Source organism: Protopterus annectens, chromosome 15.part0, assembly GCF_019279795.1.
Source record: "Protopterus annectens isolate FY-2018-M chromosome 15.part0, PAN1.0, whole genome shotgun sequence".
Lineage (NCBI taxonomy): Eukaryota > Metazoa > Chordata > Ceratodontiformes > Protopteridae > Protopterus > Protopterus annectens.
Window position 1 is genome coordinate 653,488,355 of NC_056749.1, and position 14,577 is coordinate 653,502,931.

Sequence of the window (14,577 nt, forward strand, 5' to 3'; positions counted from 1 at the left end):
AGCCTGCTGGTATTCCCCGACAGCTTCCTTTTCTGACGCTCTCTGCTCATGGACCTGCTCCTCCTCCCAAACCCCTCCAAACGTACAGGTAAGGGAAAAGGGAGGCCATTAGCAAGTGCACCAGTCGAGCGAGCTGTAGGAGGGGAGGCTTGTTGAGTAATTTTATTCTTAGGGCAAACAACCCTACCTTTCTCAACGGTATTACTAATCACAACATTTGGAAACAAATTCTGCACACCAGGCACTGTCCCGTTTGCATCACCCACAGTCAATGGAGCATTCAATGTCTTTTCCAGGAGATCTTTGGGATCTACCGGTTCATCAGACAAAACAGTTACAGTTTCATTAACATTGACGACAGAACCATTCCTTGATGTCTGTCCTACTGACATTGACTCAGTCACATGGTGGTCAAGGGAGGCCACCGCGGTTTTAGTGTTCAACGCCCTATTGCCTGCGACTCTCACAGGTCTACTGTTATCTCTCGTTGAAACAGTTTGCCCAGCACGTGGCCAAAAAAACACATGTCCTTCACTAAAATCCTTAGTATCTCTAAGGATTTTCATTCTTTTTTGTTGGACTAGCTTCCTTTCAAATACAGCTATCCCATCAAGCACACTTTCCATCAATGGCCCCAGTACTTCATTCGAAAAACTTTTAAATAAACTATCCTGTTGCTGTCTTAGTTCTTGCCTTATATTGTCCTTTTCAGGACCAAAAAACTCATTAAGCATAATCATGTACTTTATGCTCACCTCTAAATTCAGGCGCTTCCATCCCACCAATAACTCAGGGTAAAGTGAGCCTTGCGTCGGCATGTTGAGAATCCGTAACCCACGAGGGACAATATTATGTTCTAAACAATACTCGAAATGCTGGCGTTGTAGCTGTAACCTTTTTAACCGCAAGAAATTGCGCTCAATGCTCTCCAACTGCCACTGTAACTCCTCGATGTCTAAAGTCGCCTCTCTGGCGTCATCACCGGTTGCACGATTCACGTCTAGTTGCTGTGTAATTTTCTGTCATGTTCCAAATAAGTTGAGATACGAACTTGTAAGCCATCACTCGCTTTATTGACTGAAACACCAGTCAAACCAAGATTGTTGCACTTAGAGTTAGTTGTATCAGCCGTGTGGCTGTCGCGCCACGCTTATTAGGAATATAGTCCAGCTCCACAGGGGTATCAGCCATGTTCCCGTGGATAATAGCGTACACACTAAAAATATAAATACTATAAAACCAAATGACAACCCACAGGATAAACTTCCCGTCACTCGTAAAAATAATAAACAGTTTGGCCAAGTACTTCGAGAAAAGGGACAACCAAGGCAGCATAAAACATAAAATAAGAACTCAGAACTTCAGCGAAAATAAAATTCAACAGGCACCGTGTTTATTAGGTAAGCGCTTTCACAAAAACTTGCTTCATCAGACCTTCCTCACACGATAAGAACAAGGACCATATATATTACATTAAGAATTCAAAACCACCAATCAAAGCCAGCATAGCAATTACATCATAAACATAGCAATTAAAAGGTACATCAAAAAAATACATCTGAATCAAAACAATATCGTCCAGACTTAAAAACATAACTCTGTGTAAATATAAATACACAGTAAGCACAAACTAAGTAATATTCAACATATTAACTAAAAGGCTATGCTGAAACACGTAACAAAATAATAAAAAACACTGAAAAACTGAACGTACGAGGGAACACGTCTATTGTATACGCAAAGGTGTTAAGAACAATGCCCTTTCCAAGCATGTTACTAGCCATGGGGAGGGGCATAGATTCAGCTTCAGGGTCATTGATGTTGTTACACCCACAATAAGGAAAGGTGATGTTTGTAACCATACTGAGTATAAGGAGAACAACTGGATGATCATCCTTAGAACTGATAGAGGAAAGGGCCTTAATGAACGTGTTACCATTAAGCCCTCACTTAAGAAAAAGGAGGGTACGAAAATGAAAAATGATTTTCAGTGTTTTTTATTATTTTGTTACGTGTTTCAGCATAGCCTTTTAGATAATATGTTGAATATTACTTAGTTTGTGCTTACTGTGTATTTATATTTACACAGAGTTGTGTTTTTAAGTCTGGACGATATTGTTTTGATTCAGATGTATTTTTTGTTTGATGTACCTTTTAATTGCTATGTTTGTTATGATGTAATTGCTTTGCTGGCTTTGATAGGTGGTTTTGAATTCTTAACGTAATATATATGGTCCTTATTCTTATCGTGTGAGGAAGGTCTGATGAAGCAAGTTTTTGTGAAAGCGCTTACCTAATAAACACGGTGGCTGTTGAATTTTATTTTCGCTGAAGTTCTGAGTTCCTATTTTATGTTTTATGCTGCCTTGGTCGTCCCTTTTCTCGAAGTACTTGGCCAAACTGTTTATTATTTTTACGAGTGACAGGACGTTTATCCTGTGGGTTGTCGTTTGGTTTTATTGTATTAGAAATATGTTTGAACTAAATGTATAAAGAAACACAAATGAAGACATAAAAGTTAACAAAAAAGCAACAGAGAAATATTTGGGAGAAAAAAGGTGCATAAATTACATTACAAAGACATATGTCTGGAGCATTTCTCACCCAGCCTCCACTGAAAATTGGCGTCGTTCCAAGTCGGACTTTCTCGGTTAACAAATGTAAAATAAAATAAAAATAAAAAATAAAAAATAAATCTGAGCCAATAAAATCAAACCTTATAATACAGCCGCAATGATACATTGGTTGAGACACAGTAAGGTAAAGGAGACTTCATGGGGTTAGGGGAAGCAGACTGCAGGAATTGCTTCTCTCTTGAGGAACAGAGTGTGAGTAGAAAACACCTAACAGAAAATTCTAGCTAAAAGTAGTGTCAGATTTAACAATAAATGTACATAAGTAGCTAGGGATCAAAACTACAGTTAAGCATACAAGATTGGAGTTATCCAGTACTCCCTAGAGTAAATGGGTGACTTGGTCTGATATATAGGCGAACGGATTAGTCCTAAAAGCACAAAGACAGGAAGAACTAGTAATAAAAATAAAAGTAATCCGTAGACTGGTGTCACCGTTTATCAAAATTTACTGTTTAACACACTTAGCGCTTTCACCCAGCCAGTCCGTGGGTTTCTTCACAGTAAAAAAACATTTAAAAACCTTATTCAGTTTTATATAATTCAAATCTCTCTGCAACCAATCAGTTGTCCACTTTAATTAAATTCTTTTCCTGTTACTTTAGTTACGTTAATACATTTAATTAAGTTAAATTAAATTAGGTTCTATTAAGTTAAGTTAACAACGCCTCACTTGTGGTACTAACCAAAATAGTTTTTCAGAAACAAATACACATATAAAAATAACACTTCTGTATAAAAACTCCCAGTGTATGAATTTCATATACATCAAACCTAATTCATAAGTATAACATAATATATGGTTAATAAGTAAATAATAATTCATACAATGTTCCAGAAATATATCTATTAAAATACTTATATCTGTTTAAAATACTAAAAACTTCTCGTTCTAACAATAAATGTATTCAACCATGTGTCTAATATGAAGGTGATGGCATGACACAGCAAACAGAGGGTCAAAACAATATAAGGGGACAATACAATAAGGAAAATATAGACCAAGCTTTTTTAGAGGAACCATATGTAAGGAGGTCAGAGCGTATAAGGGATCGTTACCAGGGCCAACATCTACAACAGTACCAAAGGAGACACAGAACCAATTCACACTATTGAATGAACAGGTTGACACATCAGTAGACAAAGTTGTTAAAACTTATGAGAAAGAAATGAACACCTTGTCTGACATTGATTTAACACAGAATGAGTATTTAGAGAGAGAGAAGGAATTATATGACAATAGTATGTATAATGATTCATTTTTTTCTAAATGTGTTGAAAATATTGAATTTTTGGATGTGATGGACAGCAGAGACATTAACCAAGAGTTTAGCTGTGCAATAACAAAAGGTAGATTTACAGTATATAATTATACGGACAAAAATCTTTGTCATAATTATGTGTCACTTTTCAAGAAAGGATTTAGTTACGTTCCCAATTTTAAACTTGATATTGGGAAAGTTATGGTTAACTTAAGACTGTATACAAGATTATTAAATCTAAAAATGTTCTTTTCCAAAAGTGTCAACAATAAAAATATTGAGATGGATACAAAAAAAATTACTTTAAAGAGAACAAGTACCTTCATTCCACATGATTTACTTATTTGAGAAGCTGTGTGATATGCAGATTAGGAGGGTGTTAAAGGGATGGTGTGAATATAAGGACAATCTAACAACAGCTGAAAGGTTTTGCTTAAAGGAGTTGACAACATCCGATAAATATAGAATTATGAAACCTGATAAAGGAGGTGGTGTAGTGGTGATGACAAAAGTGGATTATCAGAATAAAATGTCGGATATGTTAGGAGACAATGATATATATGAAAGAGTTTCAAGGTATGAAATGGTAAAAGCATACACCAAGATTGATTGGCAACTGTATGAAAACTTGATTGAAGGTGTGATAAGTAAAGAAGAATATAACTATTTACTAGTGGAACATCTAATCACGCCTTCGATTTTTGGTATACCGAAAATCCACAAAAATACGAACAACCCCCCCTTTAGATCAATAGTTTCAGCAAAATGTTCTAAATTTGAAGCTATGGCACACTATATAGATGTGAATTGTAAAGAAGTTGTAAAGAGGTTGTAAAGAAACTACCTCATATTTTAAGGGATTCCTGGCATTGCTTGGAAGTCGTGAAGGAACATTTGTTGAATATCAATAAGGACACCATTATGGTCACAATTGATATAGTTAATTTATTTTTAGTGATACCACACGATATAGGCCTGAAAATGTTTGAGGCAAGTTTAGAGACCTACAGTGATTTGCATACGGTCAAGCGAAGATTGTTAATAGAAATGATGGAAATGGTATTAACCAACAACTATTTCCAATTAGAAGGTGAATTCTTTAGGCAACGTTCAGGTGTGGCCATGGGAGCAAAATGTGCACCTATTTACGCTAACTTAGTATTAGCAAATTGGGAGACAGAAAATATTTAAAAGTAGCTTTTGGTCTAAAATTACATTATACCTTAGGTTTTTAGATGACATAATAATTTTTTGGAAGGGAACGGAAGAAGAGGTTTTGGAATTTGTGACATTTCTGGAGAATACCACTTCTTTCTTGAGATTTACGTTTAACATTCACAAAGACAGTTGTGAATATTTGGATATTCAGCTGCAGAGAAAAGAAAATAATATAGAGTCAAACATATACAGGAAGAAAACATATTCCAACTCGTTTTTACATTTTAATAGTTGTCACCCGTATTTTCAAAAAAGGAATTTAGTAAAGGGATAAATGGTAAGACTGTCTAGGATCATAAGTAACGAGATGGTTTACAAAAATGAGATAGACAAATTGATTGATATGTTCTTAGACAGAGGTTACCCAAAATTGCTATTAACTGAAATAAAAAACGAAGTTGAAGTTAAAAGGAAAGATAATTTTAAACCTATTTTGAGGTATGGAAGTTCAGTAAAGAAAAGCGAAAAAACTAACAAAACAAGTAAAACAGGAGCATTAACATTACCATTTAATATTAACACAAGTATAATTATTAATACGGTCAAAGAAACATGGGAAAAGGTATTTAATAACAAACTGGAGATCACGAATATTATAGGTAAAAGTCCCAGTATTGTATTTAGTAGGGGAAAAAATTTAAAAGAATATTTTGAGAGTGAACGACAATACAAGAATTCTAAAATGAAAAAATGTGGTTTATGTAGAACCTGCAAATTTATAAATGATCGTCCATATGTAATGGTGCAAAACTTTAACAGATCTATAAGATGTCCAGGTCATGCTAATTGTAACACTAAGATGGTAGTATATTTAGCAATGTGTTTATCATGTCCTGCCTACTACGTAGGTAAAACAATAAGGAAATGAAAACAGCGTATAATGGAGCACAATAGAGACATTAAAAATAAAAAGGTAACAAGTTCCTTATACGTACATAGTACAACATGCCTGGATTTTAAAAGGTTTATATTTTTTATAATTGATAGGATACCGGAGAATAGTAATAAGGAAGGAGATGTGAACAATTTATTGGAAACAAAGGAATGTTTATGGCAACTGAGGCTCAATGCCAGTAATATGCCTGGTATAAATGAACATATTTCCATTTCTAGTATTTTAAAGAACAAATCATATTGTATTTAGCATATATATATTTTACAACAAACAAGTAGAACAAATAATACATGTATAGTAATTACAATAGACAACACTATTATTTAATACATACAAAATATATTTACTCTAATTTATTTAATATATACATTTTATGTATTTATTTATTTATATATAAGAAGAACTGTACATATTAGACACATGGTTGAATACATTTATTGTTAGAACGAGAAGTTTTTAGTATTTTAAACAGATATAAGTATTTTAATAGATATATTTCTGGAACATTGTATGAATTATTATTTACTTATTAACCATATATTATGTTATACTTATGAATTAGGTTTGATTTATATGAAATTCATACACTGGGAGTTTTTAAACAGAAGTGTTATTTTTATATGTGTATTTGTTTCTGAAAACCTATTTTGGTTAGTACCACAAGTGAGGCGTTGTGTTGTTAACTTAATAGAACCTAATTTAATTTAACTTAATTAAATGTATTAACGTAACTAAAGTAACAGGAAAAGAATTTAATTAAAGTGGACAACTGATTGGTTGCAGAGAGATTTGAATTATATAAAACTGAATAAGGTTTTTAAATGTTTTTTACTCTGATGAAACCCACGGACTGGCTGGGTGAAAGCGCTAAGTGTGTTAAACAATAAATTTTGATAAACGGTGACACCAGTCTAAAGATTACTTTTATTTTTATTACTAGTTTTTCGTTGTGTTTCTACATTTTGTTTTACAAAGACAGAAAGATTTTTGATATTTATGGTAATTGGAGCTTATAAACAAAGACATAGGTAACCTCCAAACCCTGGACCTCACTCAGTTTGGGTTTGTAAAAGGTAGATCATGTCTACTAAACCTGACTGACTTCTTTGAAGCAGTCAATAGAGCCGTAGACAAGGGCAAGGTAGTGCACACAGCCTATCTTGACCTCGCCAAGGCTTTTGATACCATCCCCCACTCTGGAATTATAGATAAACTCATTAAACTGGGCATAAATCCCTACATCCCAAGATGGGTGGCCAACTAGCTCACTGACAGAACCCACACCGTAAAAGTAGCTGACTACAGACCAGTGACGAGTGGAGTACCACAGGGTTCGGTCCTGGGTCCTCTCCTGTTCGGCATCTACTTCTCTGAAGTGCAGGCCAACACAGAAGGTCTTTGGCTAACAAGGTTCGCAAATGACTGCAAACTGAGAGCCATAATAGAATCACCTAATGATGTAGAAATTCCACAAAAAAGCCTCACAGAGACAGATGTTTGGTGTCAAAGTCATGGCCTCAAGCTCAATGCCAAGAAGTGCATTGTCATCCCCTTTGGGGAAAAACTCTGTACCCATGAGCTACCACATAGGCAGTAACTCACTAAACACTGCAAGTGTGATAAGAGACCTCGGGACACAGGTGGACAGTAGTCTCTGCTTTGATAACCACATCACCACAGTAGTCAGGAAATCCTCATATGTGGCACACCTCATCACAAAAGGGTTCTCCTCTAGAATAAAGGGGGTCATTGTTCCTCTCTACTCATCCCTCATCAGACTCATAGCGTACAATGCCCCATTTGGCATGTATCTCACAAAACACCTGCAACACGTGGAAAGGCCACAGAAACACTTTACTAAGAGGATTGCTGGTCTCAGATGCCATACGCAGACCATCTCAAAAAACGCCAGCTGTACTCTGTCACATATCGCCTACTCAGACGCGATCTCTGCCTAACATACAAAGCTATGTCAAACCCACAGTTGTTGGACATGCTACACTTAAAGAAATCCCAATCTCTCCGAACCATACGCTCCAGGGACCTACAGAGCATGCAGGAGGGATAGATTCCTGTCCCAGAGACTTCCCATACTCTGGAACAAACTACCCATTCATGTCAAGCAAAGCTCCTCATTGGCCCTCAATCTTGACAACTGGATGGGAAACAGAAAATTCACCCCAGGGATCACTTCTGTGGCACTGCTTGACAGGAGCACAGGAAAATAATTTTTTTGGGTGGCGAAAGCCAGGGAACCTTTTTGGCTAGGCTTATATAGGCCCCAGGGCCAATAGCCTAGTACCTACCTATGAACCTATGAGTTATAGACACCAGAGCCAAACCACAAAAGAAATGTCTAAGGTTTGAGGTCTCTTGCTACACCTCAGATGGAGTGGTAATGATCCACTTCTCGGTTTCATTCAACAAGGATCAGGCCTGGACTCTGCCATTCATTCTATCTTGGAAGAGGAAAATTACATTTATGAAAAGGATAGTTAAACATGTAATTGCACAAACAGTATCAAATCCCAAGAGGAGGGAAGTAGACTGAAGCAGTTTTCTGGAAAAAAATGCGTTATTTGAAGCTACAGGAAAAAAATCTCACACAGTATCTAGTCTATCTCCAGAACAAGGGTAAAGGATCATCAGGTCAACTCCAGTGAAAACAGAAAAAATAAGTACAATATAACATGCAGAGGATATATAAAAATAATAAGTCACAATGCCATGAATGGTCAATGCAATGCCAAACAGCCCTTTTTGTATCTCAGAAACATAATGTTTAATGATATCACTGGGCACTATAGCTAGCATGCATTATCTTATATACAGCATACAATATATACGTATATAAATAGATATCTGTTGTGGAAACCTTCAGCTTCTTCTTTGGAAAATTAGTTTTCTACTATTCATTTCCAAGATGCAGGTAATTAAGGTCTAGTTGAAACAAATGGTGCTGCTGGAGACGTACTGAATATAATCATTCACTTTCCAGAACCAGAATATTGTACTCAGAGTCATAGGGAGCCCAAAAGACATCTCAACATTCAATAAGGTATAGAATTAATCCTGAACAAATGCCAGTCAATCACAAAGACAGACAGACACCTATGGCCAATTTGGAGGATTGACAATTCACTTACATAACATTTTTGGAATGTGGGTGGAAAATTTGTCAGCCTTCAATGCAGTTCACATTTGCTGAACAGGATACAGCATTGGTTCATCTGAACCATGTTTAGTACTGTCCAAGGATTACATTTAAAAATCAGTACAAACTTGGATCAAAATAAGTGCAAAAAACAGACCACCCCCCACAGTAATTACATATGATATGCTGCAATGTTAAACAGTTAAAAGAGTTGACTGTATGAATAAGCTTTTAAGACAAAGATAACAAATGCAGAGAGATATTACTCGGCTAAATTATTCATTTTGAGGGAAAAAACGATGTACGTTTTGCTTTAGCTTCAAGTTACTTCTTGAATTTTGTGTCAGACTGATGGAGCACTTGCACCGATTAGCTGTAATCTTCCCTCCTCATCCTCTCTTCTAATCTGCACCTCGTTAATGTACACCTTACCTCCAAAGTACTGAATTACCTTTACCTTTTGACACTCTTTCTTACTGTTTACTCAGCTTGCTTAATACCACTGTTGGATTTTAAGCAACTTCTCTGAATTGAACTAATATTCTTCTGTATGATAATGTATTACATTACAGTTTGACAAATGCATCAAGTAGCACATTTGTTATAGTGGTGCTTTTCTCCTTGGGATCCTAATGAAAAGGGGCCCATCAGCTCAGTCAGATTACCCCAGTCAACAAATTGAAAAGGGAGAGGAAAAGAAAATATGCCTCATTACCTTGGCTGATCTACATAAAAAGAACATGGTCTATTTTCAGGAATATGTAACTCAGTATTACAACTTGCAATTGCTGAAGGGTTGCATCATTTGGAATGTCCATCAATCTGAAAACAATCTACATTACAACTGATGAAAAACACATCTACATTATTAATGTACTTCAGCTTAAGTAAATGTGCAGGTAATTTAATGTATAACAATATTCTAATACGCCTTATATTATTAACAACATTAGACATTTTACTAACAGGCAATGGCAAAATAAAAACAAAATGAACTCAAACATTATGAAGGCAAGCAAAAAGACTAAGCAGAATCAAGGAAGCAAAATCTTACTTAACCATGGCAATATTCTTGAACACAAAACAAGTACTTCAAATTGCAGAGAAAAACAAAAAGGAACAAAACAAGGTAAAACATCAACTGATACCTTTCAGGAGCTTCCCCTGATGGAAAACACCAAGGCACCATGGTGTCTTGTGAAATGTAATTATGAATAAAGGAAACAGACTTGCTCTCACACTCTTCTAAACACCAACCGCCTGATTTCTATGCACTAACTGGACTAACTGCAAACACCTAGACAGTTTATCATATGTGCAACAAGGTTAATGCAACTGGGAATGTCAAATACAACAATATATCCCAGAGATAAAGTTAATACAATCATGTTAACTGGGTAATTCAAGACAGACCAAAAACAAAAAAAACTTACTTTTGCATCATAGGCTGCTTGTTGGATAACTTCTGGTGCCATCCAAAAAGGTGTACCTACAAACGTTTGTCGTTTTATTTGTGTATCTGTCAGTTGTCCAGCAACTCCAAAATCTGCAAGTTTAACATCACCATGTTCTGATAATAAAACATTTGCAGCTGTAAAGGAAAACAAAAATAAATTTATGCAAGAGATAACTACATGCACACACAAATATTTCTGAATAATAATACTACTTCTGTGAGAAGATACTTTTTATATGCAAATACCTTTTATATCTCTGTGAATCTTCCTTTCAGAATGCAAATAATCTAGACCCTTCAATATTTCCCTCAGCATTGTTGCAATCTGGACTTCATCAAATGGACCAGCACGTAGCTTTTAAAGGAAATAACACTTTTAAAATTGTAATATTCTTAAGTATCACACAAGAATCTCACATAATGCTAAAGTATAAACAATGCATAACTGCCAATTTTAAACCCTAAACTGTACAGGTGTATGGAGTCAAATTCTGGCTAACATTTTACTGTAAAAAGTACAGTTGTGTACACTTATTATAAATGTAGATGTGTTGCAGTCATCACACTTGGGTTATCTGCCTGCAGGTAGCCCTCAGTCAGCCCGAATACCAGAGTCTTGGGATTTCTGTGTCGGCTGCTGTCGCCTCTTCTATGACGTCAGGTTGTCAGGGGTATAAAACATGCAGCCAACACCATTACATAAGTTTTTCTTGCCCCAGATGTCAGAAGCCCCCAAAACAGGAAGTTATTACATGGTGTGGAACACCTCCAGTAAAAAGTAAATACCCCCGCCATAAAAAATGGCCATAAAGAGGATAGGTAGAAAGGATAGAGAAAGCCAGGGGGCTGGAGGGAGACAAAGCAGGAATTAAACAGTGAATACACTTGAACATCTACATTTATGGTAAATGTACACAACTGTACTATGTTCTTCGTGTTTCACTGTTGCAGTCACCACACTTGGGTTGATTCCCAAAGCTGAGGAAGGGTGGAGGCAGTCAAAAGGTGTTGAGGCTGGCTATCAGGCCTTGTAAGATGCTGCACCAAATCCAGCTCTGGATTTACAAAAAATAGTTTAAGTGGTAATGCTTGGTGAAGGTGTGTACAGAACTCCAGCTTGCAGTTTCTAGGATGTCCCTGGTAGGGACTCCTCTGAGAAATGCTGTAGAGGTTGAAGAAGCTCTAGTGGAATGAGTTCTGATCCCCAGAGGGGTAGGTTTTCCATGGTGCTTGTAGCAGAAATGGATGGTGTGCCATCCATTTGGAAATAGTTTGCTTTGAAATGGCTTTGCCCTCTGCCCCTGTAGCAAGGCTCACTCGCAGCTGGTCAGATTTTCTGAAAGGCTTAGTCCTTTCAAGGTAGAACCTGAGCTGTCTGTGCATGTCCAAGGAGTGCAGGATCCTTTCCCCTTTATTCTGAGGATTAGGGAAAAAGGCTGACAAATGGATGGATTGGTTTAGAGCCATACTGGATACCACCTTGGGCATAAAGGAAGGGTTAGTCCTGAGGGAAACCCTGTCGGCATGGAAAATAATGAAGGGCTCCACCACCATTAGTGCCTGTAACTCAGGCACTCTTCTTGTTGAAGTAATAGCTAGAAGTATGGCTGTTTTTCAAGAGAGGAATTTTAACTCTGCTGAACCAACAGGTTCAAAGGGGGGGGGGGGGTATGATCTTCTCCAGTACAAAGTTAAGGTCCAAAGTCAGGGTGGGAGCTCTCCTAGGGGGCCTTACTCAGGAACTGTTTGATGTGAGGGTGAGAAAAAAGAGAGGAGGCTCAGTATTATAATGAGCTGAGATGGCAGAGGCATGAATCTTAATGGATGAGAAGGATAGGCCTCTGAGGAGCAGCTCTGCTAGGTAATCAAGGATTTGAGGTAAGTTGGGCACAGTGGTGTCCTTTCCTTGAGACGGACTGCAAGAACAGTATCTTTTCCACTTTTCAGTATAGGATTTCCTAGTACTAGGCCTTCTAGCCTCAAGGATGATGCCCAGCACCTGCTTGCTGAGGGATTCTGGTGGTGCATTTAGGGAATAAGCAAAATTTAGGGTTTGCAGCTGTGGATGCAAAATCTGTCCCTCCTGCTGAGACAGCAGGGAAGGTGTTTGATGCAGGTGCATGGTGGCACTGCTGTCAGACTGCGTAGGAGTGGGTACCAGTGCTGGCGTGGCCAGTCTGGTGCAATAAGGATCGTCCTTGGCCTGTCCTGTTTGATCTTTAGTACTCTTGAGAGGAGGGGCAGAGGAGGAAAGGCATAAACTGAGAGGTTTTCCCATGTAAAGGATAGGGCGTCTACCTTCCAGGGTCTGCTGTGAGGGTTCAATTGGTGGTTTTGGGGGAAGGCAAAGAGGTCCACCTCCGGTGTTTCCCACCACTGGGTTAGAAGTTTGAATGAGTTGGGGTCCAGTTTCCACTCATGAGGGTTCAGTAGATTTCTGCTTGTCGTCTGCCAGTGAATTTTGCTGGCCTGACAGGAATTGAGCTTGCAGGTGCACTTGGATGCTCAAGGTTGCGTTCCAGACAGCCATGGCTAACCTGCAGAGTGTGTAAGTACGAGTTCCTCCCTGCTTGTTTATGTACCACACAACTGTGGTGTTGTCTGTCTTTATCAGGAGCTGTCCTGGAAGGATAAGGTATTTGAAGACTGTCAGAGTATTCTGTACAGCTGGCATCTCTTTGACTGATATGCAGGGGAATTTGTTCTGGACTCCATTTGCCTTGAATGTATTTGCCTGCCATGTGAGCTCCCCATGCGTAGTCTGATGCACATGTTGTCAGCGTTTGTTCGGTGAGGGGTTGAGTGAAAGGAAGTCCCTTTTTGTGATCGCATGCTTTTACCCACCAAAGGAACTCTGCCCTTAGACAAGGTATGACAAGGAATCACTGTTTCCACATCCTGAGAATGTTGACACCAGAGATTTATTAAGTACCACTGAAGTTTCCTCACATGCAGTTTTGCATATGACATTAGCAGAATGCAAGAGGCTATGAACCTTGGGGCTTGCAGTATTTTCCTTGCAGACAGCTGGGTTTTGTTGGCCAATAGTTTGTCAAATGGACCTGCTTTTCTGGAGTGAGGAATGTCATCTGGGAAGTTGTGTTCAAGGAATACAATTTGTTGGCTGAGCACCAGTTGTGATTTATTTTCATTGATGGTGTATCCCAGTGCAGTTAGGAGTCCTTTTGCAAATGCCAAGTGCTGGAGTAGCAATTTGTGACTGACTGCCTGAATCAGGCAATCATCCAGGTATGGGTAGATTTGAATATTTCTCTGCCTGCAGTATGCAATGGCTGGAGCCAGGAATTTTGTGAATACTCTGGGTGCAGTAGAGAAGCCAAAGGGAAGTGTAGAGAACTGATGGTGCATAGAGCTTGCCCTGAAATGCAGATATATCCTGCAAAACTCACTTATGGGGATGTGCAGATAAGCTTCTTTTGCGTCTAGGGTGACTAACCAGGCATCCTTGGCTAGCATAGGAAAAAGCTGTTGCAGTGTAAGCATTTTGAATTTTGGGACCACCAGAAAGGTGTCGAGAATAGATAGATCCAGGATAGGGGCGCCAAGAGCCCCCTTTTCTGGGCAACAGGAACAGTCTGGAGTAGAAAGCCTGTCCCCTTTGTTCTACTGGAACAGGGTGAATAGCCCCGATATAGAGAAGGGAAAGTACTTGCTTTTGAGCCTCTGTCCACTGGTTTGGAGGAAGGTATGGCAACCCGCTTGGAGTTGGCAGTGAGTGGAAGGAGATACAATATTTAGAACCCATCAGTCCTGAGTAATGGATATCCAGTTTTTTTGCATGAAGGACTAGTTTTCCTCCTAGGGGTGCAAGTACTTGGGCATTGCTGGGAAGGATAATTGGAAAGTCATTGTGAACTTATTCCATATGGGGGTGGCTTACCACTCTCTGGTTTTGAGGTGGAAACACTCCATTGCTTAGATCTCTGCATATCCTGAGA

At 38.2% G+C, this 14,577-nt stretch overlaps 1 protein-coding gene across 2 annotated transcripts in view; it reads right to left on the minus strand.

Moving 5' to 3' along the window:
- Window positions 1–14,577, minus strand: part of LOC122789986 (serine/threonine-protein kinase 26-like) — an 809,573-nt gene that overhangs the window by 439,963 nt on the left and 355,033 nt on the right. For both annotated transcript variants that reach the window (XM_044057496.1, XM_044057497.1), the window contains 2 exons: window positions 10,865–10,973; window positions 10,596–10,753 (listed from right to left, as the gene is read on the minus strand). In XM_044057496.1, the coding sequence (XP_043913431.1) occupies window positions 10,596–10,753; window positions 10,865–10,973 (267 nt within the window). The remainder of the gene's footprint in view (window positions 1–10,595; window positions 10,754–10,864; window positions 10,974–14,577) is intronic.